The 27843-nt window shown below is 43.1% G+C and overlaps 1 protein-coding gene across 8 annotated transcripts in view; it reads left to right on the top strand.

Annotated features, from left to right (window-relative positions):
* Positions 1–25935, top strand: part of ATF7IP (activating transcription factor 7 interacting protein) — a 146208-nt gene extending 120273 nt beyond the window's left edge. For 7 of the 8 annotated variants that reach the window (XM_014610916.3, XM_014610913.3, XM_014610914.3 and 4 more), the window contains exons 12-15: positions 11362–11520; positions 12729–12914; positions 19586–19698; positions 20188–25935. In XM_014610916.3, the coding sequence (XP_014466402.1) occupies positions 11362–11520; positions 12729–12914; positions 19586–19698; positions 20188–20604 (875 nt within the window). In that variant the 3' untranslated portion in view covers positions 20605–25935. The remainder of the gene's footprint in view (positions 1–11361; positions 11521–12728; positions 12915–19585; positions 19699–20187) is intronic. The other variant, XM_019480834.2, reaches the window with a different exon arrangement.
* Positions 25936–27843: the final 1908 nt, after the last annotated feature.

The following is a 27843-nucleotide window of genomic DNA, read 5'->3' as shown; positions in this document are numbered from 1 at the left end:
AAGATGAAAATGAATCTTATCAAATGGCAGTCACAAACTTTTAATTGACAAAAGATCGGACACCTTTTTAAATTTGGTTTATTCAGTGCCAGAACAGATGATGTTTTCTCAAGAGTTCCAGAAATTCTGCCCAAAGTGATCACTTTTTAGTCTAAATGAAATTAAGGAAGTTGTGGAAAGGGCAAAAGACTCAGGTGGGAAGTCACTTCAGTGTTCTGTGCCTTTGTTTCCTTGTGTGTAGAGTGAAGACGGTTACCTATGAAAAATGCTGAAAAAGTGCTAAATATTACTATTTGTTTCCCAGATATGACAGAGAAGATTATCGTGTCTAATTGAAATTACAGTGTATAATTTATCTGCTTACATTATAATCGGCTAATCAAAGTTCTTCATTGCTATTTTAATCTAAATCTGATCAAAGCTGGACACAGGCAGCTGATGGTTATGGTTCATTGAAGTCATCCTTACTTAAGGAGTGTGGGGACTATAGCTAAGTGGTTTTCTGTCTGGATCAAATGCTTCATGGTTAGACCTTCCTATAAAGGCTTCTTAATGTAGTAGTTTTGAAACCTATGGAGTTCCAGCCCTGTCTGTTTTGTGACAGGCTGTTTCCTTTAAAAAGGACACAGTAGATGCTTCTCCCTATGAGAGTTGCCTGACCTTGAGTATGCTTTCAGTATACTTAGTGTTCTCTGCTGGGAACATACCAGATGTGAGGAGGACGCTCTGTATTCTGATGAGACCTTCATGGACTGTTTCTGACCCTGAGGTGAGCCCTTGTATCCTCCTAGTAGACAAGTGAGCATCATCCAGTATCCTGCATAGTAGGTAAGCAAAACCAAAGCTTGGCACAGACAGATCTGGTGCCAGCAGTTTCAGCATCAAAGCTGGGTCCAACGTCAATAGCACCAAAGCCACCATAAACACTTCTGTTGTCAGTCCATCGCTGAAGGAGGAGGATGCTGTGAACTAAGATGCAAACAGTCCACTCAGTGGTCTGTGTATGCCCCTAAAGAAGATCCTGTAAATGCTCTGAAGTAAATCTGTTGAGTCCTACGTACCGCTGAGGGCTGGAGTAAGGAAGAATTAGTGGCACATAGGAGCCCATGGGTACCAGTTCCAACTCTAGCAAGGCATTGGTTGTCATTGTTCTCCCCTGGGCTCCACCTCTGTGATAGACATCAAAAACAGCCAGCGTGTACCAAACTGCCTGTCTCTGCCATTACAGACATTGGTACTGAGAGCACCATGCTCTTTTTGCCCCATACCTAAAGAGGATCTGTGCCTCCTCACTATTGTTGAGGTATACACCCTTGCCATCCTTAAGTAGAAAACTCTTCCCTGAGGTCAGCAGTTGACACCACAGTGAAATCTGCTAGGTTTCCCTAAAGGGCTCAGCTGCCCAGTGGCGTGTCAGACCTGACACTGAACTGGTCAGTATCCAGCAAACCATCCGTACTTTAGTGATATTCTGTTGTGACCCAATTGAAATTGACGGTATTCTCTATCAAGAAGTTGGTCTCCATCTCACTTGAAGAGAAAGAGACGACTCTCCCAATCATTGATTCTGGTTCCTGACACCAGAGTAACTGGCATTAATTAACTGGCAGGAAGAACTGGCATTAATTATCACATTATCTCTCATCTTCATTTCCTGATAAAGCAGTATCTTTGGCTTTAGTATCAGTGTGTGATGACTTCAAATTCTTCCAGGAGTTCCTTATGAGGGTTCCTGGGTTTCCAGAGACAAAAAACATCAGTGATTGACCTGATGAGCTGTTTTGCAACCTTTCAGCTTCTCATCTAGTCAGGATTGTCCTCTAAGTAAATGAGGGACTCAGTAGATACCAAAGATCTTCAACTCCATCCTGCTCATAAAAAGCAGGCCTTTGATTTTCCTTTCTGAATTTATCTGGTCAGTTTCTGCATATCATACTCTACTACAGTCATACTCAATTTTCTCACATACAGAGGTATCAGATCCCTCAAGGACCTCCTTCGTATTTACTCTTTAATTAGAAATATTTCCCCCTCATGAATCTCAACACTATTTTTCTGATACTCATAAAGCATGTCTTTGAAACTTCCCTAATGTTTTATACACAACTGTATCGTAAAGATGGCCATCGCCTCAGGATGGCAAGCCAGTAATCCCTGAGCCTTCATGCCACCGTCACCTTCCGTATACTTTTAGGACGACAGGATGGTATTGAGACCACATCTCCAATTCGTCCCGAAAGTGGTCTCAGAATTCCACCCAAACCACTTTATCTTGCTGGTTGTCTTCCCAAAACTGCACTCAAGGCTGGGAGAAAAGCTGTGCAGATTCTGGCTATTTCCCAAACTTTGCTATGTCGCATTGATAGTCCTCAGTCTTTCTAGTTGTCTCCTTGTCTTTTTTGCACTATTTCCAGGACATTTAAAGGCTAAACCACCTTGCTGGAGAATCTCAGTGGTTCAGCTAATGAATTTCCAGTCATTTCATGAGCTTCTTCCTCCAAACCTGTTCTGTCAGAATATCTACTGCTCGAGGGATGTGCCAACCTCAGAAAACTGCAAAGTGGAGCAACCTCAGCAGAATCCTGTTAAATGTTTTGCCCTGGCAGTGCCAACTTTGGGGGAACAGTACTGTAATCATTTTTTTAACTGACTGAAGCTTAAACTCCCTTCTTTCACCATCCCTGCAAGTCTGATACAACTGGCTCACCAGAGATAAACACTCAAAGAAAGATCTGCTCTCTTATAGTAATGGATGGGTCTTTGTGATGATATAATCAATGTGGATTCCACATTCCATTTCAATTTTACGTATCCTCAGTAACACAAGCTTTGAATTCAAGGGAACAGAGAAGGGTTACAGCTTGTATCCTCTTACAAAGGAGTAGGAAGCAGCATATGGGGCACATACAGATCAGACAGATCTGCAAGTTAAAAGTCCAGTCTCACATACAGAGTTGCACTGGCACCTGCAGTGAGATCTCTACAGATTTTTACAACATCTCAAAGAACCCTTGTTAATGGAAAGCTACCATTGTGTCATTTTGTTTTGGTCCGTTAAATTGACAAACAGCAGCAGGCCAGTGCAATGAAGTGGAGGGTGCCAAAACTCTTCATTCTTTTGCTTCAACATGCTGTGAGAGAAGGGTCTGCACCAAAATGACTGCGGTACCTTACACCTCTTGCCTCTAGTCCTACTTTAAAAAAAAAATCCCAAAAGCATTTTTACTTGCTTTAAATATAGATGCCTCAGGCTTTCGATCATAGTGTGAACCTCTATAAGTCAGTTGTCCATCTGTTTCTTACCAGACCTAAGCTTCTCCTTGAAAAACACTATAGCAGAACAAGCTTCAGTGTTTAATAGACTCTGTCATTTTTGGACCTGTCTAGGCTCAGTGGCCAGGACCCAGGTACAGTGGTATCAGTCAGAAAGGGAATTGTTTTTTTCGGCCGAACTTAAACTCTGTTGCAGACTCTGGTTTGTGTTATCCACAGAGGATGCAGAGAAGGTTCTCTGCATTACACCTTTGAAAATTAGGAAATAGCAGTATTAGTAAACACAGCCTTAAAATGTTCAATTTTGTGAAAAGACAGCTGTATCTTGCTTCATTATCCTTCCAACTTAAATACTTCACAACCACAAAAATGAAGCAACATTACAAACATGTTTCTTGTTAGCACTTGTCTTCCTGCAGCAAAAAACAAACAAAGCTTATAACAGCATTCTCGGCCAGTGAAACATCCTCAAAAATATGGTGTGTATTTTAACATCAAGTCGAGCTTTAACTGAATGTAATCAGGTCCCTTAGGAAAAATAAGTAAGATAATCTTCATATCCTTTAAATGAGAAAACCTGTTTGAAAATCTTTCAGCTCTTGGAAGGATATGTCTGATATTAAACAGTTCCTCCGTTGGACACCTCCATAAAGTCATTCCTTTAACTAGGTCTCTCCCACAATTCCAACACTCTTAGAGGGTGATATTCATATATCCTTTCCCTAAATTCCTGTATCTGGTATAGATTCCCGTTATCTCCTTATAAACAATTACTCCAAAAGTCTGAAATTTTGTTGTAAGATTCAAACCTGAGATTACAACATGGGAGGAATTTTCCAGCAGAGAGTATCACAACTTTGTTCCTGATTAGCCAGCTGCTGTTTTCTGGTCCTAAGGTCCAAAGAGATGGATCTGTCTGAGCTGGTGTGTGGACCAACAAAACCAAGTGAGAAGATAACGTTCTTTTCCTTTCATAAACCAGCTGATAGGACTGAGACCCACAGGCACTTCAGAATTTGTACATATTGTCAGGAAACATGACGAAAAAAATATGAAAGGATGGATGTCTACCATACAGTAGATTTTCTGTTAAACATAGCACTATGGTGGGGCTCTTAAAATGGAATTTCCATTTTCTTATGTTGACAGTACAGCTAAAATAGAGACTATATTGTAAGATGCATAGACTATCCAGAGAGAAATGCAGGCCTCCCAACAAGATTTCAAACCAATGTCATTAGTACTCACATTTGTATATTTTACTTAAGCATAGAGGATAATGTAGAAATCCTAATCACTCTGGAAATAACCCAAGGTTGCGATTATTCAGCTCCCTGCTCTCTGGGTCAGCTGAGTTTTTTTTTTTTTTTTTCTCATGCATATAAGCTTGTCCCCCGGTCTAAGAATGGTGAAATCTAAATTAAGTAAGCAAGGGGTTTTAATGTTTCAACAAACATCTGACTCTTCTAAAAAAAAAAGAAATGCTGTCCAGAAATCCAGGTGTCTAGAAACAGAAGAGAAAATGTCATTAAGGGCACATCAGGAAATAGAATTCAATAGTGATAGCAAAGGTGCCTGACCCCTGAGTATGAACCATAACACTGAGATGTGACCATGTTCTTTTACATGGGAGAACAAGTTGAAGGAAACCGAACTTCATATGAGGGGAGAAACCTATCTATGTTCATAGGAGTTTAGGAAGATAATTAGATAAATGGCAGCCTTTGATTTTATTATCTAAATAGTAGCCTTTAAACTAGTATGCTTTCTGTTGAGTTGACATGTACAAGAAACAAGTAAGCTAATCTAACAGTGGTAGATAACTTTCCTGATACTGTTACATTGTCAACAAATGTACAAAGAGGAGGCAGATAGCCCATTTATTTCTGGGAACCCATGCATATTATGCTGCCATAGTACATGAAAATTTTTGCAGACCATAACCTGCAAGTATGACTTCCATGAACTTACTTTGCCCCTTTTATCCAAGTTGAAGATTGTAGGGAGTAGTGGGAGGTGAAAAATTAAAAAAAAAATATATGTGTATGTGTGTATAATTTTCTCTCCCTTTTTTTCTTCCTCTGTTTGCCTAAGAACTTCACGTTAGAACTCAGCTCATATTCCTACCTAGAATGTGCTGTGTATATAGACTGCCATTTAGATCCAAACTGTAAGTTGCTTAAACATTTTAAAAAATTAATTGAATTCATAGTAACATTTGAGTCAGAGATTCCATAGGAAGAAATGGGGCTGGAAAGGATTTCCTGAGTCGTCAAGTCCAGTTAACTACATCCATATAATCCCATACATAAATTTTTATCAGGCCACACCTTAAAATTAATTTATGTTAGCTTTGCACCTAGGAGCCCTAGTCTTTTTTTGTTCAAGTATCAGTGTAGTAGGCGGTATACAAGTATGGCAAAAAGGTGGTCCATGTTCAAGTGTTTCTATTGGAAGGCTGTTCCAGATTGGTTGTTCCCCGTTTTCGATAGTTTAAAAAGTTATTCTAGTTTCCAGCCCAATTTTAATCATGACCAGTTCATATAGATTTGTTCTGTGCCAGGATTGGTCTTTAATTTAAATAGCTCATTCCCCTTCACCGACTCTGATATGTCTATACTGTATAAAGCAATCAAGTTGCCTGTCAGCCTTTGCTTTGCTTTGCTCAAAGCAAATCCTTTTAGTATTCTTTACATAAGATGGATTCTTCATTCTCCTGATGGTCATCGAAGCCCTTCTCTGCACCTGTTTTAGTTTGAGTTTATCTTTGTGACATATGGGTGAGTAGAACATATACTATATGAGATAAATGGTCTTACTGGCACCTTGTATAGTGGCATTTAGTTCTTCCCTGTGTCTGCTGAAATTAAGTAATCTGATATGAATCCTAAGGTAATAGTTATCTTTATCATAGATACATTGCATTAGTGGCTCAGTTATTCTTCACTCAACTAATATACTCAAGTCTTTCTCCTCCTCAGTCATTTCCAAAACAGTAGAATTCCTCATTAGTCTTTAAATATGTGACCTTGCGTTTTGAGCTATTGAATTTCATCCTGTTCTTATTACTGTAATGCCAAGGTCGCCATCATCTTCTTTTGTAATAATTCAGTTGTCCTCTGTGTTGGCTGTGCTGCCCAGCGTTGTTTCATCAGCTAGTTCCATTAACACATTTCTGCTTATTGTGTCAACATTAAATAAAGATGTTAAAGAAGATCAATCGTAAAACTAATCCTTTAGGAATTACCACAATTAACTCCTCTCCACCCCAGTTTTTCTGTTTTCAGAACTACCCATCGTCTTCCTTTTAGCTAGTTCCTTACCTACATTACAGTTCCTGTACTAATAATGATATTCTGCAGTTTAATAATTTCCCATGTGGTATTGTGTGCAGTATGTTAATGTAGTTGTGGGAGTTGAGTAGATACCCATTCTTTTACCAGACAAAGATGTTCAAATAGCATGGCTCAAGTAATTGAAGCTACTGGTAAAACCTATCTTGTTTTTCCACTTAACTCCATGTCTGCATTCTTTCCTTCAAACATTGTTCTTATTTTTGCTACTGAGATCAGGCCATAAACAGGTCTGTAGTTGAATTATTGTTTTTGCTTTCTTGGCTTTGTGCTATATTTTCTGTTTTCTAGCTACTCTTATTTGATAAATTTAATAAAAAATCATTGCTCAATAGACTTGGAGTTGCATACGCCCATTGTTACAATGTTCTGTGATAGAGAACAGTAATCTGTCGCAGGTTAACTCCATTAAGTACTGAGTTTTGCTTCCACTGTCAGTATGCTAATTTATGTTTAAACACATGCACGTTTGGCTGTGGGTGCTGCTAGCTAAACCTGTTGTCTGAAGAGCAGTTGTGGTTTTTCCTCTCCAGGAATAATTTACAACAGAACATTCTTGAATCTGAACTGATCTCTTGATTTATCAATGACACTTAGGGCTGCGCAGGAGCACAGTAACCTCTTCTGCAGTTTTCTGACTTTCTCAAGCAAAGGTTAAGCATTCATAGGTTTTTTTGATAAATGTGATGTACATGAAATGGGGATCAGAAAAGTAGTTCTCTTTGTACTTGTTCTTTTTCTAAAAATGTTTTTAACTATTCAGTTTAGGTACTGCAGGTACAAATTCACCTATTTTTCTGTTTTCAGTTTCATTTATTTGAGAATTTACCCTTTTCACTTCTGTCACATAACTGCTATTTTTATTGTTCATAACCATTTGTTAATTTTATCATGCTGTATCTAGTTGTTCTTACTATCAAAGTGAATTTCTTTTGTAGATTACTATAGCGGTTTTATTTATAAACTGTAGAATTTGGATTGAATAAATCTATTTACTTTGAAATTTAATGACTGGGAAACTAAAATTTTAAGAGGCTTAGTTTGATTATTTTAATAAAACTGTGCAATTAATCTGAAGCACGTTGTCACAGAAATACCATCTTTTTACAAGCTGTTGTTTCTAGATAAGACTATTTGAAAAAGATTTGGGTTCTTAGTAATGGGATTTATAGACTTTCATCTCTAGCTGATTGGTTTCAGTACATCCATAACATCTAAATTCCTCACTATAACATGGCTGTCCACTGCCCTTTTTTGTGCAAATATTTAGCAATTTGATACCATTTTTGTAGTGAACTGGTGTAGCCCTTACCAATGGGCTGCCTTTCTGGAGAGAACAAAATAACTTCTTGATTGCGGGGAAACCTTTGGTTTTCTGTGCAAAAAGCTAACATTTGAAAGTAGTCAAAAGATGTCTTGGGGCATAGACACACAAACAAGTTAGCACTAAGTAAGCAATGGCTTATAGGATGCCAGCCATACCTTGCTGTTATGCGAGGGTTAAGTTAATGAAGGCAGGCACACAGGCAGTTTCTGTGAAATAGTTCCTGTTTTTATGAAATAGATCTTCACCTTTATTTGCCTTAAAGCACTTTCATTCTAAAACGGGGGCAGGCAATTATTTTGGCTGGAGGGCTGCTTAACGAGTTTTGGTGAGGCATCAAGGGCCACATGACCCCTAACCCTTGACCTTTGCCACTGCGATCTCTCCCTTTGTCCAGGAAGTACTCCTTTTAGGGGTGGGGGTTTGCTTGTATATTGTGTGTGGAGGGGTAGGAGAGAAGGGTGTGGTTGGGGGGATATGTGTGGGCTGTGGGTATGGTGCAGGGGCAGCTGGGAGAGTGTGGGGGGGTTGGTGTGAGGTGTGTAGGTATGGTGTGGGGGGGGTTGAGGTGTATATGTGGGATGTGTGGTTGGGGAGTGGGGAAAATGACTGTTTCAGTGTCAGAGTGGGACTGTTGGAAGTAGGGGTTTGAGGGGGTGGGGGTGAATATGTGGAGAGGTGGGGGTGTGGTTGAGGTGTAGGGTGTATTTAGGGTATGGGTGCATGTCTGTGTATGTGGGGTGTGGGCATGGTGGGGGTCAGGGTGTGGGAGTATGTGTGTGGGATGTATGTGGTTGGGGGGTGTGGGACAGTTCGGTGTGTATGTGGGTATGGAGGGGGTAGGGGTGTTGGGTACGTGTGGGGTGTAGGTGGGTTGGGTGAGTGTATGGGGGGGCTTCCCCCTGCCTGCTCTTTGTGATGTGGCTCAGCCCAGCCCCTCTGCAGGCATGGGAGAGGGGAGGGGCTCGGCGCTGCCTGCCTGGCTTGCAGTGCGCTGCAAAGGGCAGGAAAGCAGCTCCTGGCTGGCACCAATAGAAGCCCCTGCGTGAGGGGAGGGGGGCAGGGAGCCAAGTCCGGCATCACGAGCTCTCTTAGTCTCTGTCCCACATCTGCCTGGCAGGGCTGCAGCCGAGCCTGTGCTGGCTCCTGCTGCCGTTGCTTTTCTCTCGGGTGCCTGCCTGGCGGAGCTGCACCAAGTGCACACTGGCTTCTGCTGCTGCTCCCCCCCTCCCTTCTGTCCCTGCCTGCCCATCAGGATTTTGTGAGCAGCCAAGCTTCTTCGTCCCTGTCCCCGTCCCCCCCCCACCCCTACTCTCCCCTCCATCTACACACGCTCCTGCCCAGCCTGAGCAGGACCAGAGTGAGCTGCAGGCAGAGCCCACCCCATTCCCCTCAACGCTGTAGCTTCCCCTTCCTACCTGCTGCCCGGAGCGCTGCAGCAGGGACAGGAGGAGGAGTTGCTGGAGGCTGGGGGAGCCCAGCCATTCCCTGGGCAGCAGCAACAGCAGGCACCCTGCTCAGAAGCTTTGCCTGCTGGCGGAGGAGGCTAGGAGCGCAGCATGCTCTGCCCCAGGCAGGACACGGCCCCTGGCAGAGTGCAGCAGGGGTAGCTGCAAGCTGGGCTGGATACAGTATATTGGTGGGTGCCTGCCTGCGGGCCCAATCCAATCAGCTGGTGGGCCGGATGCGGCCCGCGGGCCATTTTTTGCCCACCCGTTCTAAAAGGTTTCCATTCTTCACTCACTGCTACTTTGTCCTTCAAGTAACATCGCCGAAACATACTGAGTAGTCCGACTGTAGGAAAATAGTAAGATTGTAAATTCGTAATGTTTTTAATTGCATTTTTGTTCAAGTGGTCTTTAACAGTATTTTTGTACTGCCACAGAACAGCTTCTGAAGGGTACTGCTTAAGACTATTTGCTGTTGGTGTTAAAACTTATGAGGTCAAAACCAAGGTCAGATTTTTTGGTAAGGATTCTCTTTGCTTTGTTTCCTTAGAGCAGCTGTTTTATTTCATTGAAACCTCTTGGTAAGGCCATAAAAATAACTCTGAAGAGTGGAAACACTTTGAGTATTCTTCAGGTTTTGTGTTGGCCTGAAGCTTGAAACTAACAGTTTTTACTACCTTTTAATGGAGTTAATGTAGACCCTTGTCACCTTAAAAAGCATGTTGTTTCCTATCACCATTATGTACTGGTACTTTATTAAGAGCCTAGTACTGATTTTGTCTGATTCTTCGCATTTTAAAATTCTGGATGGGCTGTTGAAATAAGTGCTAGAAGCACACTTGTCAGCCCAGGTCTTTTGGGAGAACCATTAAAGCTTTCCTCGGCACGCTTGTTTATGTGGGGTTTTTGGCACTAGAAAACTCACTTTTTCATTGTAGCTGCCTCTCTCACCCCTCACACATCCCTCCCCCACCTGCTTACAGCATCCAAGACATCTAGGAGCAGATCAGATGTCTCCTCTCTTCCTCATTAGCCTTGTAGATGAAGGAATTGCAATATACTTAATTTTAACTTGCTTTTACTAAAGCCTTGTAAGGGTGTTTTACTTGGTATGATTTCTCTGCATCCTCCAGCAGGGCAAGGTAAGCAGCATCTTGATGTAAGGAACAGCATCATAATTTATATCCTTCTTAGAAAAAAAACATTGGAAGGAATTCTAAAAGAGAAATGCAATTAAATTAATTTTGGGCTAAAAGGAATGAATTCAGTAGGAGAGAGCATGCATGTCAGCCAGTATTAGGAGTGGGGAAATTCTGAAGCATGATAACAGTTATTCAGTAAAGTACACTGTGTCTTTACTGAATTAAAAAATAATGCATAATTGTTGAGTTGTGGAAGAGATTTTTCAGTTGGAGGTGGTTGAAAGATCACTGCTTGAGGTATTTAAATGTTGCAGGAGTAACATGAGTATAGGTTCTAGCCGTGTTGGTCTAAGGACAAAGGCAGACAAGGTTCTTTGGGTAAATCTGATATCTTTTATTAGACCAACTCCAGTAATTGGAAAAAATTCTTCTTTGCAAGCTTTTGGGCACAAACACTCTGTCAGGCTGAGGAAGCATCTGCAGTCGGTCTGTGCTCTTCTTGGATGAAATGAATAGTAAAGAAGCCAGAGGCTTCGTGGGGTTTTGGCTCTGAACTGTCAGTGGACTGTCAAGCATTTTGTGGTGATAACAGAATGAAATATTTAGAGTCTCAGATCAGGATGACGAGTCAGGTCCTTAAGAGGATTTTTTTCATAATAGCTTGAAGAATGAAAATATGGAAGAGCCCCCACACTGGCAAGCATAGTGTAAGACTTTTTTTTTTTTTGTGATTCAAGAGAGGCAGGGAAAGTACCTAGAATGACCCGATGGCTTTTCAGATTCTGTTTGCTACTGTCTACAGTTTCATTCTGTTTTTGAAGCAGATGCCAAAAAGCAGAATCCGTCAGGTGTGTCTGGAACGGGCCTATCCACCCAACCCGTGGCTCGCCCCTTGCAGCCTTTGCAGACAGCTCCTCTGCAGCAGACAGGTGTGCCAACAAGTGGACCTTCCCAGACCACCATACATGTACTACCTACAGGTAACTTCCTTTTGGATAGTTCTATGCATGTGGTAATTTGTCTTTTAACATTGTTGGCCATGTGAAAGGCAGCTGGAGAGGCCACTAAAAGGTATAAGTAGCTGTCCAAGGGAGGGGTGTTCAGGTACTAGGTACCCTACCAGCTGCAGGGTTTGAATAACTGAAAGAGCAACACCAGAATAACAAGTCCAACAACTTGCTGTCAGGCCCCTGGCAAACATTACACCTAAGATGTGATTAACCAAGTGTATGTCAAGACTCCAGTGTGCTCCTGAGGCTAGGAGTGCTAGTTAGCAGATTGTCATTTGTGACTAGGAATACATGGGAGCCCTTGGCTCCTGTGCACTCCTTCAGGTGAGAGCACCAGTCAGCTGACCAGCTTTGCAAGCCAGGTGAACACCAGGCCCCCAGCTTGCTATATGGTGGTGCAGAGGGAGCCTGAGATCACAATCTCAGGCTCCCTCTGCATCAACAATAGCACATGATTTGTGAGATCAGGGATCAGATCCCAATTGTGCTTCCTGCCATGCATGTGTGGCATGGCAGCAGACACAGTTCTTTGGATTGCGGATGACCTTAATAATAGATTCTGTGGCTGCTGTGCAAGTCTTGACACTAAGGCAAGCTTATTCATCTTTACAGCATGACTCAAAGTCAAAAGGATGCAAAGGAAAAATGTCCAATTAGCCACGAAATTGTTTGATTGCTGAGGGCTCTGCAGAAATCTATCTCGCTGACTCTCCTACTAGCCTGGCTTTCCCACAGTAGCACTTGGAATCAGAATTCAACTAGTATTTTGAAGAAGAGATGCAATTAGTAGTAAAGTGTGTCCATTTTGGAGTGTTTGCAGTCCTGCTAAAATTTTATTCTTTGGCCTCAACTTTACTTTTTGGGGTATCCTATAATGATTGCCTTTTTTTACCTAGAAATTACATGTATTTTGCCATTTCCAAATGTTAAGGAAATGACAAAAATATTTCAGTTTTGCTTAGACCATGATCTGCTATACTTAATCTCTTCCTAAAAACACATGCAACTAGTTGAGGTTCATAAAGACTGCTGTCACTTTACTCAGCTCAGTCATTTAAGATGTCTGCATTCTGAAATGGGATCTCATTTTAATCTTTGACTCCAATTTGGGACTACTTCTAACTTCAGTGTGTGATGTCCTTTCTTCCCTGCCCCCCCCCTTCCTCCCCTTCCTCCAGCTCCGACAACAGTGAATGTAACCCATCGTCCAGTGACTCAGACTGCTGCAAGGCTCCCTGTACCACGAGCTCCTGCTAACCACCAAGTGGTCTATACTACTCTTCCTGCACCTCCAGCTCCGAATCCTGTGAGAGGAGCTGTCATGCAGAGCCCTGGTTTAAGGCAGGTCAACCCACAGAGTGGAGGTAAGAGTCCCTTTTCATGTACATCTTTGTTCAGTGTATCTTGATAATATCAGATTTGTTTGCTCGGATTTTTTAAACAATACCATGCAAAGTTGTGGGATGAATTTTCAGTTTACAAAGACATGAGTGAATCTCGTGCCATTAAGACTGTTTACTTGAAAGCACCCCTCATGCAAACATGTGGATGAGGGAAGGTTGAACTGGAGTCATTGCAGTCAGTGACACTCCCTTGCGTGCACTTTGGGATGATTTGCCCAAACCATTTGTGAGCACGTAATGTAATTAAACATCTGGTTGGCTAGAGACTTCTGTTAAGATACCCTGACTGGGAAATAGGAAATCTTGTATTGTTAAGCAATTTGTTGTTTTACTGTTTATATGTTACTGTTTAAACCAGCATGGTAAATCAGGCATGGCTTTCCAACTGAGCATTCAGTTTCTGCATCTAACATTTTAATGTAAATTCATAACTTCCGTTGTCCCATGCTGTGCATAATATGTGCTGCGACATAGACTGGAGTCTCCATGACTGTAGGTGTTAGCGAATTCCTCTCTATACTATGGGAAATTAACTTGTTTTATCTCCCAGCAACAAGCTTTATTGTTTGTCAGTCTTACCATATTTACCCAAATCCAAGACTGCCCTGAATTTAAGATGACTTTCTCCTCCCCCTCCTCTCCCCCCCCAAATACTTATAGATTCATAGATGTTAGGGTCAGAAGGGACCTCAATAGATCATCGAGTCTGACCCTCTGCATAGGCAGGAAAGAGTGCTGGGTCTAGATGACCTCAGCTAGATGCATATCTAACCTCCTCTTGAAGACCCCCAGGGTAGGGGAGAGCACCACCTCCCCTGGGAGCCCGTTCCAGACTTTGGCCACTCGAACTGTCAAGAAGTTCTTCCTAATGTCTAGTCTAAATCTGCTCTCTGCTAGCTTGTGGCCATTATTTCTTGTAACCCCCAGGGGCGCCTTGGTGAGTAAAGCCTCACCAATTCCCTTCTGTGCCCCCGTGATGAACTTATAGGCAGCCACAAGGTCGCCTCTCAACCTTCTCTTGTGGAGGCTGAAGAGGTCCAGGTGCCCCAGTCTCTCCTCATAGGGCTTGGCCTGCAAGCCCTTAACCATACGAGCGGCCCTTCTCTGGACCCTCTCCAGGGTCCAGAGAAGTACGGAAAACACTGTAAAACACTGGCACTGTTTAAAAACACTGTACAGAACTTAAGTTCTGTACAGAGAAATTTATGAATTTGTTATAATTTTCCATGTACAGAACCTAATTATTTAATTAGATTAATTAATTAGGGGGCTAGGGAATTGAACTGTGTAAGGGCCCAAGGCTTGGAAAGGGAGAGGCAGGGGGTGCAGACCCCATCCAGGGTCAGGGCCAGAGCTGCAGCCTGCCTCCTGCTGCCTCATATTGTATTCCAAGACAGGCATTTTTTTTCTCCATGTTAAATGTTATGGGGAACCTCCTCTTAGTATTGAGTAAATACCTTATGTCAGCTATAAGGAATTTAAATGTACACATCGGTTTACTTCTGTATTCAGTGCAAGGTTTTTTTAACTGGTTTTTTATAATTCCCCTTTTCATCTGTCTCCTTTCCTTTGCTATGGACATGTCTACAGCGACAGCTATAAATTGTCACTACCACTATTTGTTCTGAGAATGAAGCAAACTCATATCTGCCAGTTGTATGTGCCTTGAGTTAATTAATCCCTAGTTTTGAGATCGGTCTCCTTGTCAGAGTATCAGTAAAAACAGTATATTTCTGGCAAATGAAGCCTAAACAGAATCTTTGCAATTCATTTCTTGCAGCTGTATTGCCTCAGGCCTTGAACATATGAGTGCATACCAGGACCTGGTCAGTACTTGAGAGATCACTGTGGAATGCTAGTCTGCAGAAAATGTTCTTTTGAGTGCTTGTCCATACATACGCCACACTTGATGGGCATGTGTGCCCGTGCCCTTGAGTTTTTGTTCATTTGGCCAGCAGGGCCTGTGGAGACCATGCCTAGAATGGCCTGATGACAGCACCCAATTGCATAAGGGGGCAAGAGGTCACTTCGCTTGTCTTTTAGTTCCTTCTGCCCTTCCAACCCCACCCCTGCAAGTGGCACCTTGTGACAACCTCTGAGCCTCTTGGCTCACTGTTTGATCAACCTTTCAAACCTATGTTTTGTAAATAGGTGTAAACAGAGACAGTCAATTTTGGGGTTACTTCAGAGCATCCTTTTGATAAACGTTTTCTTCATTCTGTAACAAAAAGAAGACTCCGTTTTTGTCTGAGGCCTAATCTATACAGCAAAGCATTATTAGCAGCACTCGGGTTCTGTTGGCAAAATGTTGAGTGCATCTGTATCCAAGCTTCTGTGAAGAAGCAGAATGCTTCCTTCTACCAACAGAGTTACAACACGTCGATGAAGTAGAGCAAGGCTCCTGCTGCTGCCTGGCAGCCAGGTGAAGATTCATGTAACCCAGTAACTCGATATTTTTAGACTTGAGGCACCCCTTAGAAACTCAAGTTTTGACTCTTTTCTGTTGCAGAGAACTTGGAAATATCACAAAAGATAAGCATGTTTTTTAACACTGTGGATTCCTATTGGAAATCTTTGGGTTTATTTTGTGAATTGTGGTAGCCCACCCAAATAACACTGCATGGCATCCCCTTGGCACCCTTGAAAGGATCTCAAGGAAACACAGGGTTCCTTGACACCCTGGTTGAGAGTCACTGATGTATATGTTCCTGTGCTTTCTGCCAGCTGGCACAGCTGTGTCAGCCCCTGGTGCCTCCTTATGGTGTACATGACTCTCAAGAAGCACAGCTGCTGCATGAAACTGCTTGAAGTGCCTGGCTGTGTTCTGGCGGCAGAGCAGGAAGTGCAGTATTTGTAGGTACAGACAAAGCCTGAGAGTCGCCTTGGAATCCAGAACTGTCTTTGACTCCACACAGATATCCAGGTTTAATAATTCTTTCAGGCATGCAACAGTGCCTCTAAATGATGTGCACACCACAGGCTTATTGTGTTTGGATGAGGAGCACATACTAGATAATGTGCCATTTGTAAGTCTTTTTCTAAGCTGAACTGAATGAGCTGGAGAGTTTTGTTTAAAGATATTCCTGTTGGAGAGGTCAGTGTGTCCATGTTCCTACTCAATTTTATATGCACACCACTCAGCAGAAAGCAACATTTTAAGACAAGGAGCTGAAGAAACTAGATAAATTTGGATGGAAAATATATTTAATATCATATCTTCAAATAAGAATTGGCAATTACCAGACCTTACTGGCAGCGCACGATTACTTAAATTTGGGACTCTGTCTCTAAATTTGCTGGCAGGCTTCCTCAAGACCACTTACGGGATTTTGTCCTTGGTTTGCAAATGTAAAATTGTAGAACATTTTTCTCCAGAGTCCAGGTGATCCTTGATGCTCTGACACCATAAGTGTCATAAGGAAATTCTCTCATTTCAGATTATCAGGAGTCCCTAAAGAGGTAAATTTAAATTAAGGATCTTCCATTTAAAGGATGTAGAGTTTTTAATTAAATAGATGAGGTTTTATGCTCTCCGGAGGATTCTGAGCAATGCAGAGCTCCCAAGGAGTCCGTACTCCTGCATAAAAGCAAACATGCATGAAGCCTCAAACATAACAGAGGCAGACAATTATACTGTTACCAGCACAGAAAACCTGTACCTCCTGGGAAGCACCAGAAACTTTAGAAGAAGCAGCAATATGCTAATGCAGGGGCAGGCAGTTATTTTGGGGAGAGGGCCACTTACTGCGTTTTGGCAAGTCATCAAGGGCCGCATGACCGACAGCCCAGGGCAGATTAATATTAATTTTCTAAATTTTTAGGGGCCCTGCAGGCCAGATAGAATGGTCTGGCAGGCCTCATCTGGTCCCCGGGTCGCATTTTGCCCACCCCTGTGCTAATGTATCACCAGTTATTGTCATTGGTATCATCAGAGCACCAGATCTGATACCCTAAGCAGAAGTAGACTACTTCTGCTGCTGGATCTTCCTATTATATATGCTCTGCTTGGTAACAGGTTTTATTTTTTGTGGGGTATAGAAATGAGCAATTTGATCTGTATCCTGTTTGCACCAAGAAAGATACCAAACCTTAGTAGAGCTGACTAATCATCTGAGATTTGATCTCGAAACGTCATTTGGAACTTGCTTGAGCAAGCTTCTTGTACACACATAAGTTTAGCATGCCAGACTTGACCTTCACATTTTTTCCAAAGGAGGTTATATCTGATGTATTTCTGATCTGTTGTTCCTTGGACCTGATGTGTGCTTACCTTTTTGGTACGCTGATCCAAAATAAATTTGGGAAGCTAAGGAAAGATTCAGCGAGGATAATCATAGTAGCACCAGCATGGCTGAGCTACTTGGTTCTTGTAGTCAGACCTGAAAAATTTCTTAATTGAGGCTCCCCCCAGTATAATTTCCTTTCTAGCTAATGGGATCTCTCAAACTGGCAGAATCTTCCTCCATGGTTCTATGGTCCCCTCTGCTTCAATTCCCCAGCGATTTGTTCGATTCACCTGGGAGCTGGGGCAGCTCCACGTGTCAGCCAGAGCCCGGCAACACTCAGCCCCAGCGGCCCCAGCTCCTAGACAGCATGCAGTGCCCTGCCAAGCTGCACTGTACAGCTGATGCACAGGTGCCAGGCGGGGGTGGGGGGATCCCCACTGCCCCACCCTGCACCGGGGGGCTCTGCCACAAGCACCCAGAGGCTGCTGCAGCCGGTGAGTATGGGGCTTTTTTTAAAAAATTTTTAAGTGCCGGGAGGCTGGGCTAGGCAGGGGATGGAGCTGGGCAGGGCAGTCGTGGGGGTTTCTCTCATGGCTCCTCTGGCTATGCCTGCCTCTGACCCAGCGGGGGGAGCCGCAGGGGCTATGCCCCACTGCTGCTTGCCCAGTCGGGGCGGGGCGGGGCACAGTGCAGGCGTGGCTTACTCCAGGCAGCAGCAGGGCAGAGGCCCTGCTCCCAGCGCTCCCACACCCGCATCAGCACTGGGAGCAGGGGCTCTGCCCTGCCACTGCTTGCCAGCCGGCGCGGTAGCCATGGGATGTGGGTGCAGCAGCGCTGGAAGCGGGGGCTATGACCTGTTGCCACTTGCCCCCTTCCACTTGGAGCGAGCCTTGCCTGTATCCTGACCCCCTGCCCTGGCTGGGCAGGCAGCAGCAGGGCAGAGCCCCTGCTCCCAGCGCTGTTGCACCCGCATCCCACGCCCCCCTTCCCCCATCCCCGAGTAGCCCCCTGTCCCGGCTGGGCAGCTTGTCCCATTCCCAATCCCTCCTCCCCCACACCGTCTCCCTCCCACAACCCCAACACTTACCAGCTGGAGGCAGCTGTCAGCTGCCTGTTTAGTCTATGGCCAAATCTCTGAATTGGCCGAATCTTTGTCCAAAGATTTTCCAAATCAATTTGGATGCTTTGAATCGATTCGGAGCTTTTACTTGGTTTCCCAATTCGATTCGGATTCAGAGATTCAGTCCCCGAATCAGGCCGAATCTTCTCCAAATTGAATCAGCTACCAAAGCTTCGCACAGCCCTAGTGGACTGCATATGGGTAGAAGAAATCGCTTTACTTGACGGTAATGGTCATTCTTTGAGATATGTAGTTCATGTATACCATGACCAATTCTCCTTCCTTGCTACTGTGGAGTTGCATAACACCTGGATCCTGTTTTGGTGAGCATTTAAAGTGGTTCATGCCCATGGCTGGAGGCACAAGATGTGTAGAACTGTTGCAGCACGCAGCATGTACTTCTGGCCAAAAAAACCTGAACTGAAGTTCATGGAGTACTTTCACTCCAACCATATATGTATATATATGTGTATACCATGCATGCATGGGTGACTGGTGCCTCTTGAGTCTGGGGGGGGCACCAGATCACCAATGTGGGGGGGCGCACCGGGAAGTGCATTTCCAGCTTCGTGGCTGGTGCTTCCAGGGAGTGCATGGCTGATTTCAGGGGGTGCATGTGCACCTGCGTGCACCCCCTACGCATCGCCAATCTATGCATGCAATCTAACGAAGAACTAAAGGTGGTGCAAGTTAAGTAGTTTCTTGGGAATTGTCAAAAAGTTCCAGATGTCATCTGTAAATTCTCTAACTTATTCCTGCCTGTGCAGGGTGGTTCCCTGTGGCTTCTAATTCAATGATAATCTCTGTGTATATATCCTCATAAAACAGAGCACTTCCTTCTGTAGGTGAGCTCTTCTCAGATGGAATGAAATGCTTCATTCTGTGGTACCCACAGTGTTTGGCACTGATACGTGGGGTAAATCTTATTTTTTGGCAGTGGTTTTCATCTTCCTCATCCCAAATCAATCTGCTTTTGCTTATGATACATGGCCAGGGGTGAGGGAAATGCTGTCATTTGCCAGAGCTAAAAATTATTCTCGACTCCCAGGATGGACTTTCAGATGGCGCTCTTCTTCCTGTTGCTAATTCAGACTCCTACCCTTGCTGTCTCTCCTTGATTGCTGGGAGAGGAAAGTACCTCTATTTGTGGCTTCTTCCCTTCTTGGAGCACCACCTCATTAAGGCCCTTTTTGGCTTTCTGTACAAATCTTATTTTATGTGTATGCTTAGTTTTGTAAAGGTTTGCTTGGTCCAAAGTCTTAACTGTGCTTCCACCATCCCTGCAGGTGTTACAGTGCGAGTACCTCAAACAACTGCGTATGTTGTGAACAACGGGCTAACTCTTGGATCTGGAGCCCCGCAACTCACGGTGCATCACCGGCCACCACAGGTGCATGCTGTAAGTACAGTTACACCATTATTCTGTAATTACCATTGTGCTGATGTCACCATTTGCAGGTCAGTTGCTGCATCAAAGGTTCGCAAGCTACTTGTAGTGTGGATGTGTATTGTGGACTCCACCCACTCCATTCAGGTGGTTACTATCACCCTCCTGTTGTTACTACAGCAGTTGCTAACAAGGGGAATTGTAGCCATGTGACCTCATGACACACCACCAGCAAGTGTCCTTCTGACCACCAGTGATCTGCACAGCACAATTTGAGGATTTATGTTCTTACAGAACAGCACTAGCTGTCTGCAGGGGGTCTCATGGGGTCAAGCTATAATGACCTCAAGCTGTAGTGACAGGAACAGACTTCTGGTGCTATAAGAAGTCACTAAAGTCTGCCAAAGGCTAAGGATATAATGTGTGGGTTGGCAATAAAAGGGACTGCTGTACAATGGAAGCCATCGACTGTGTCTTTTATACCCTTTTTATGTTCTTTAGGAGCCCCCACGCCCTGTGCATCCTGCACCACTGCCAGAGGCCCCACAGCCAGCACGCCTGCCCCCTGAAGCAGCCAGCACCAGTCTGCCTCAGAAGCCTCAGTTAAAGCTGGCACGAGTACAAAGCCAGAATGGTATTGTGTTATCATGGAGTGTCATAGAAGTGGACCGGAGCTGTGCCAGTGTGGACAGTTACCACTTGTATGCCTACCATGAGGACCCAAGTGCCACCATGCCCTCCCAGTGGAAGAAGATTGGGGAGGTGAAAGCCCTTCCCCTCCCGATGGCATGCACTCTCACTCAGTTTGTGTCTGGCAGCAAATACTACTTTGCTGTCCGGGCTAAAGACATTTATGGACGCTTTGGACCTTTCTGCGACCCCCAATCCACAGATGTGATCTCTTCCCAGACCAGTTAAGCTAGAGATCTTTGCAGCCTTTAAACCTGCCCCACCACCAAGTTACACTAGTTTGGGGTTTAATCACATGCATGAAATTCACTCTCTACAGGATAATTTTGGGCAGCCCTATGTGATACACTACATCCAATGAAAAACAAGAGCAAAATAAATACTCACCCTGCCATGAGAGAACCCATCTTCCTGGCTAGTTCAAGTCTTGGGCAGTTTGAAATCAAAGTTTTCCTCTGCCCTTGGAGCTGCTTCACCCAGAGATACCAACCCTTTATCCAGGGGGAACCTGGATATCTGGGCCTTTGCTTCAGACTGGGAACAGGATGATCTATTGCACAGTTTGCCTGAAGCAAATCAACACATCTGTACCGCAGAGAACAGTTAAATGGCGCTAACAGGAGGACAAGGAACAGACTTGCCCACTCACTCCCCACCACTCAGTGGGCAGGCTGTGAGGGGAAAGAGGATTCAGGGTCTGACTTCTTTTGTACTGAAAGACTGAGTAGCCTGGACTCATCTTACACACTGCAGTGTGCTCTCCAGGGGACAAGGGAGCTTGAGTTTGGCAAGTGATGGGGTGTGTGTGTAAATTTGGAGGTGGTGCAAGAAACATCCACTACCTCCCACCTCCCACAGATACAAACCTCTCTTCACTCCCCGCTTCCCAACAGGGTCTGGGAGCATTGTCAAGCCAGATCTGAAACTGGACTGTAGAGACTGCATTTTTCCTTCCTAGCTCAGATGAATTATCTGTCCTCTCCTCTCATACATTCAGCCCTCTTTTTTTTTTTAAATTTATTTTGTGCCTTAAAGAGTACTTTCAGAAATAAATGTAGCCAGATATCTTGTGTTGGTTAGTCTTTTTTTCTTTCCCCCTGTAGTCTCCTGTTGAGGTTCCTCTTGGCCCCAGACCATTTGTCTAGTTCTGTAGGTTCCAGGAAGTGTAGCACCTGGCACCCTTAATTTCCACTAAAATTCTTGGAATGGCTAGGTTTTGTCCTATGAAGATGACTGTAGGCAATATAAGACAGTATTCTGCGTCAGCACCTTTTTCCTGTTCTGGGAAAGCTGCATGCTACGAATTAGCCAAAGGAAGTCTGTGTGGCACAGTGAAAGCTTTCGGTCTCATCACACATGCTTGGATGTTGTATTAGTACAAGACGGTATCAACATTTAAGTTGGCTTCCCATTTCCTGTCTTTTCCCAGCCCCTTGTCCATCTGCATGTGTTAACCGCCAAAGCCAGAACAGTTTTGGACATCTTATTTTGCTCACTAGCCCAAAAGCTGTGGAGCAGTTGTAGACTTTAAGGAGCTTTCATGATGCTTCTGAGATGAGCCTAAAGGAAAGCTTCCTCCCCACCATGCCTTTGTTACTGTCCCGGTTTTGAATAGTGACACAGAGCATGCTTTACATATGGACAAGGAGAGGCAGATAAGGTGCAACCTTGCCAGCCTTCAGAAGAACAGACCCAGTTTGCTGCCTTTTCTGCTTAGCAAAATTAATCAACTTCAGGGGAATGGGAGCATGAAGCCATCCTTGACGCATTTCAGCACCTGGCTGAGCTGTATGAGATGTTTAGGTTGGTGGGTTGGTTTTGGTTTCTCATGCACGCATGTGTTCTCTTGTAATTCTCAAAGCCCTTGGTTTAAAACTAAAACAAGGTTGAAAAAGAAAAAAGCCTTTAAATGCCAAAGGTGCTGCTAAAATCTCTTGCAAGGCTGTAAGATGTAAGTTGGTTTTGTTCGTACAAAGCGCTGATGTTGGTAGAATAGCACAACGTGGCAGGATCTTTTAGGAGACCCCACCTTCTCTGCGTTCCATCTCGCTCTGTAATACGTATTCCATCCATCCTGGCACGGGGATTGTCATTCTTTCAGGTGAGCAGGAGGTGTTCTCTCCTTCTTTTCTTTAGCAGCTATTTAGTAAGAAATACCGCTGATCTCTGAACAGAAGTTTTGTGGTATTTGTTAGGGGCAGGTTAATTTTTTGGGTCTTTCTAATTTTGGGGTGCAGCTTTGAACACTGTCCAACCCATCAGCTGAATAACAGGCGCCCCATTTCACTGGTGCCAAGAATCAATAATGCCTTGAAATTTTCTGGGTTTACTTTCTTTGCCACCTTCAAGAAATAAGACCTGCTTTATAGTGCATTTAGTTTATGTATGTAAAGTTGAGATTAAAACAGCCAGCAATGGCCATTCATAATGCTATTTCTCCCAATTTCTAGGTCTGTGTAGTCCTCCTTGGACTAGTTTTAATATCTTGTATTTGAAGTGGTACCAAAGGCCTTGGGAGAAGCTGTTTCAGTACAAAGAGATTTATAGTTTAAAGAGGAAAAACCCACTACCTGGACCTGATGCTGCTTGTTTAACGTCATCTCCACTGTAACTCCAGCTCAGTACATGTAGGAGAGAGCAGTCTATAGTTTTTCTTGCCCTTTCCCAGTCTGTGACTATTGTTAATCTTGTCTTGATGAGGAGCAGGTACCCTTGGCAGAGATTTTTCTTGTAGCTGATGGAAATGGTACTTAGAGCTATCTTAACATTGTGTTCAGAGACCTTTTGAGAAGCCTGGGCCACAAATAAATGAAAAGGGAAATTTAGCCAAGAGCAATTCTTGAAATTTGAAGTTGATTTTTGTGGCCCTAAAACAAACTGTAAGGAATCCTCAGAAGTGGGTGCATCACCTTTTTATGAAATGTTAAGATGCAGCTGTACTCTAACCTGACTATAGGATGTTGACTTTGTGTACAGCAGCTCTCTACCTAGTTATCCTAATAAAGTTATCAATTATGACTTACTCTTTGGATCTAACACAGCTGTGGGCAAATGCCTTGGACTCTCTTCTGCCTCACTCAAACCGAATTGTTAAATGAATTCCAAGTGCATACTCATTTTAGTAGGTGGTGACAGTTCATGCTTTGTGAAGAACACTGTTACATTTTTAAATTACCAGCTGTGAGTTTGTATGTCTTCCAGTTTGCTGGCCTAGAGGTCCTTCCCACAATAAATAGGGAACTTTACTAGGCCACGTTTTATAGATGTTTCAGAGTAGAATCAGTTTTTTAAAATGGATATTTTCTCTTGTATAATCCAACAGAAATGAAATTGAGCTCCTCAGCTGTGAGTTACGTACTAGCCCTTGCATTTCCTTGTTTTGTGATCTTTTGGGGGTTTTTTAAAGAAAAAAGAAAAAACCTTGCCCAAGAGAAACCATTTTAAAATTCAAAACTTCTTGCCACAAGCATTCTGGAATAACTAGTTATGCTGCAAAATACTTTCTTTTAAAGTATTACAAAAAACCTGGAGTAGTCAGCACAAGACTAAACTTGATCTGCTTTCAGGATGATGCTCTCCATGAAAGTGTTTGTCCCAATAGTTAAGCTTTATTGGAAGCTTCCAATATTTGTTCGTAAATAAACTAAACCACATTTGAAGCAGAATTGTCTTTTAATCTCAATTTTGCACTTTGTCAGAGTATTTTTTGTGTTCTCAGTACTGCAATGTAAAAGCTGCTTCCTGCTTCAGGCTTTATTCTTGCCACTGGATATCTCCCCATACCAAATTGGAGCTTGTTCTCCAGGTTTTAACAACTGCAATACTGCATCTTTAGCCACTTTCCCATCCTCATTTCTAAATGGTTCTTTTCATCTGTTATAATAGTTGGAACCTGAATTTCCTGACTGTGAACAGTATAAAATTAATTTGATTTCTGGCTGGAGAAAAGTGATATTGGTTTCCTTTCTGTACACAAATAGAATGCTGAGAGCAAAATGCAATTACTTTCCATCCATTTCCCCCCAACACCAGCTTGCTGACCCTCCTGTGCCCCACTTTATTGCTTAGCTTATTTAGAAAGCATTATCAAATTCAATTAAAATGGTGGTGTTTTATAACCTGTAGGTACCATGTGATTTTTTTTTCCTGTATTCTTGAACCAATGACAGCAGCTTATGAGAAGGGTGGGGTGTAGTGGTTAGTTCCCTTCATGCCTATATTCAAGCATATGTTTAACATTTTTGTATTGTGGTCAGCCTCACCTGAGCAGCACCTGATAGAAAAACCTGCTGCACCAAACTGCATGCCACCCTGCTTAGATGAGTGTTAGATTATCTAGCGCAAGCATTCAGACACTCAGCCATCCTGATTTGAATTTCTGGCACAAGAACTGGGAGGTGGCAGTGCCTCTGTTATCTTCCCCTTGCACATCCTGCCTCCTCCAAAAAAAAAATAATAATAATAGTGGGAAAATCTTCAAGCGACTTCAGTGGGAGCAGAGGGTGCAGTTGTTGAAGATTAGCTAGGAAATGATCACAGTATTGTACTGGAACTCAACTACAGCTCATCCCTTCCTCTATGCTGCTTAGCTGAGTATCTAATGAACTAGAATCCATGTGATATGGAGGAACAGGCCCAGATGTGTTCTGTTTCCCTGAGTAGCCATGCCCCAGTATTAGAGTACTACAGACACTGCACAAAATCAAGCTGTAATACTGCTGCCTTCTATGCTCTTTAGTATTTTCATTTATGCAACAAAAAGAAATCCTAACTACATTTTTTAAATAAAGGCTTGATATATATATATATATATATATATATATATATATATAATCTCAATAATATATATAATCTCTCTCTCTAGATATATATCTAGAGAGAGAGAGATTATATAATTGATGTCTGTGTGTGTATATATATATTGTTGATGTATTATATTTTAGGTTTTTCTTTTGGGGAAAAGGGTAGAAACTAGGTAGGGAGTCCAGAGGCGTCTGGTGCATTGCTATACTATATAAGCAGTGCACCCAAAAATATGAACATCCCCTATAACAGTCTTCTGGTGGGGAAAATGAAACAGGAATAGGTACGTAATGTGAATGAAGTGGGGTTGTTTTTTTTTTTACTTTGTCTTCCAATTTAATCAGTATCCCATTGAAACTCATCTTGTTTCTCATCTAATCGTGCAGGCTGAGCATTCTTTCCTCAAATGCATTTTTTTAAGTGCTGTCTGGATTTAATGGAGTGTATCTGTAAATATGGGAACTGGGTAGCCAAGTGAGGGTCCTGTTTGGCTTCAGTAATTTATCAGCCATTAAAATATTCAAGTATACAAAATCCTTTGTAGAAAATTCAGTCTGATTTTATTTTCTTTTGCAGCTGAACTTGTAAATAAAGATAATGTAGGACCTATCTGATGTCCAATTTAAACTGGGCAGTTGCAAAACCTCCCCATTTTTGTATGTACTGTAGATTAGTGTGTGTATAAGTGTTACTGTAGTGGGGTTTTGTCCAACAAGCCTGAAATTTATACTTTGAAATAAACTCCTGGGTTTTTAACATGTTGAGTCATCTGTGATTGATTCTCTGGTCATCTCAGGAGACTCCTGTCTTCCTTCACAAATGACAGGGTTGCAGCTCTTTATAAAGATGCTGGTGGCTGGGGGATGCCACAGCAAGACACAAGAGTTTTGGACCTTTAAGCCTTTTCTCAGTGTTTTGGATTCCCATTTGTTGTTGGGAACATGAAGAGTTGTCTCGTTTTAATCTTTCAGCCTTCCAAAATAATTTCTCTAGCACCTCTTGCTCTTGCTGTTCCAGGGTCCCGTTTCACTTTGTAAAGCAGAGTTGCATAGGCCCTATGCCACAGACTCTCCCAGGCAGACAACACAAGCTAATAGGTCATGTGTAGCTACCCATGTTAGAACTTGTCTCTCAAAGCAGAATAGAAGCCTAGGTATTACCGTTCCTTCCCCACCACCGCTTGCCCACTTTGTTCCTACAAAGAGCTGTCTTGTTGCTTGCTGCGATGTTAGCATTACAGCCCTGGGCTGTCAAAAACTTAACTGTGGTCCTAACTTTACACACTCTGTGTAGTCTTACTCAAGTCAGTGGTCTACTTAATGCATAAAGCTTAAATACACAAGTCCCTCCAGGATCAGAGCCTACAAACAGCAATTCTAGTGAAGGGATAGAAGAATTTCTTCATGTCCTTCTATTCAAGGAATTCATACTTCTATAAAAGCTCCTTGGTTTAAGATGCTTAAGTAAGTTAAAGGTATCATGTCAACTGAATTTAAGTTTATTAAATATATATTTGGAAGGAAGCAGACAGACCGCCACAAGCTTGATCTTTGTTCCCAGCAATCTAGGCAGGTCACATCACCTCCTTGTTTCCCCATCTCCATTAGAAAACGGGAATTGTGGAGCGTGGGTAGCTTCCTAGTTGTAGCAGAAGCATTAGTAATGGTAGTGTTCTGGCAATTCGTGAAACTCGGCTTGTCGCCAACCAAAAATTGGTTCTGATCAGACCACCAGCCAAATTCTGGGCACAGTTATACTTGGCCTGTTTTAATGCATGGTGTGGTTTTATTTGAGATGAGAATCTACCTGTTGTACATGGTCTGTGGGGCAGGTTCTAGTGGGTACTGAAATGCTCTGCAGCGGTCTTAGGCTGCGTGTTACACTGGAGGCCTAAACCCCTCTCTGGCTCTGATCCAAAGGTAACAGGATTGATTCAGGAACCCTCTCCTGCACCTAGCATACTCATTAACCCTAGCACAACTCAAGTGCAAAACACAGCCAACGTGGTCCAGGAGCCTTTTACATGCACTTTGCATTGGTGTAAACAACAGCCCCTGGTGGGTAAGAGTGAATGAAGCCTACAGCTTAGCTGTAGCGTGCCCTCTACCAGAGAGTATCACATTCTGAGCTGTGGCCACAGAAGAGCAGTGGTGCAAGCAAGATGCTATGCCTTTACAACAGCACAGCAACTCTGGTGAATGTCTGCCTGTGAGAGCCTGAACGCTGGCAGTGATGCTGGCTTGGACCTGTACTCTTGCTGCTTAAATTCTGATTCGTGGGGTGGTTAATATTTCTGTATATGCTCCATGAATATGGTATTACTAAGAATTAAATGGCACCAGCTGAAAGACTCAAAGTTCCCCTTGGCAAATTTCAGCTCTTAGTCTTCACTTGAATTTTGACTACAGAAAAATAATAGCGCACTTCTGCTGTAAAGAACTCAGCAAGCCCACCACAGGTCAGAATGCTTTTAGCACTAAAGATTCCTATTTGAAATCCCTGGGTTTATCTAGAATCACATTTGCCCACCTACCAGTGCTACTTTGTGGCACCTGGTTAAGAATCATTGGTCTTGATAAACACTAGAGAATTTAATAGGCTCTGGATTGTTTCCATCACTTCTCCCCTCTTCCCAAAGGATTGGGTTTGGGGATTGTTTTTTTT

Source organism: Alligator mississippiensis, chromosome 4, assembly GCF_030867095.1.
Source record: "Alligator mississippiensis isolate rAllMis1 chromosome 4, rAllMis1, whole genome shotgun sequence".
Lineage (NCBI taxonomy): Eukaryota > Metazoa > Chordata > Crocodylia > Alligatoridae > Alligator > Alligator mississippiensis.
Note: the sequence above shows the minus strand (reverse complement) of the source record. Positions and strands in the feature narration are given on the sequence as shown.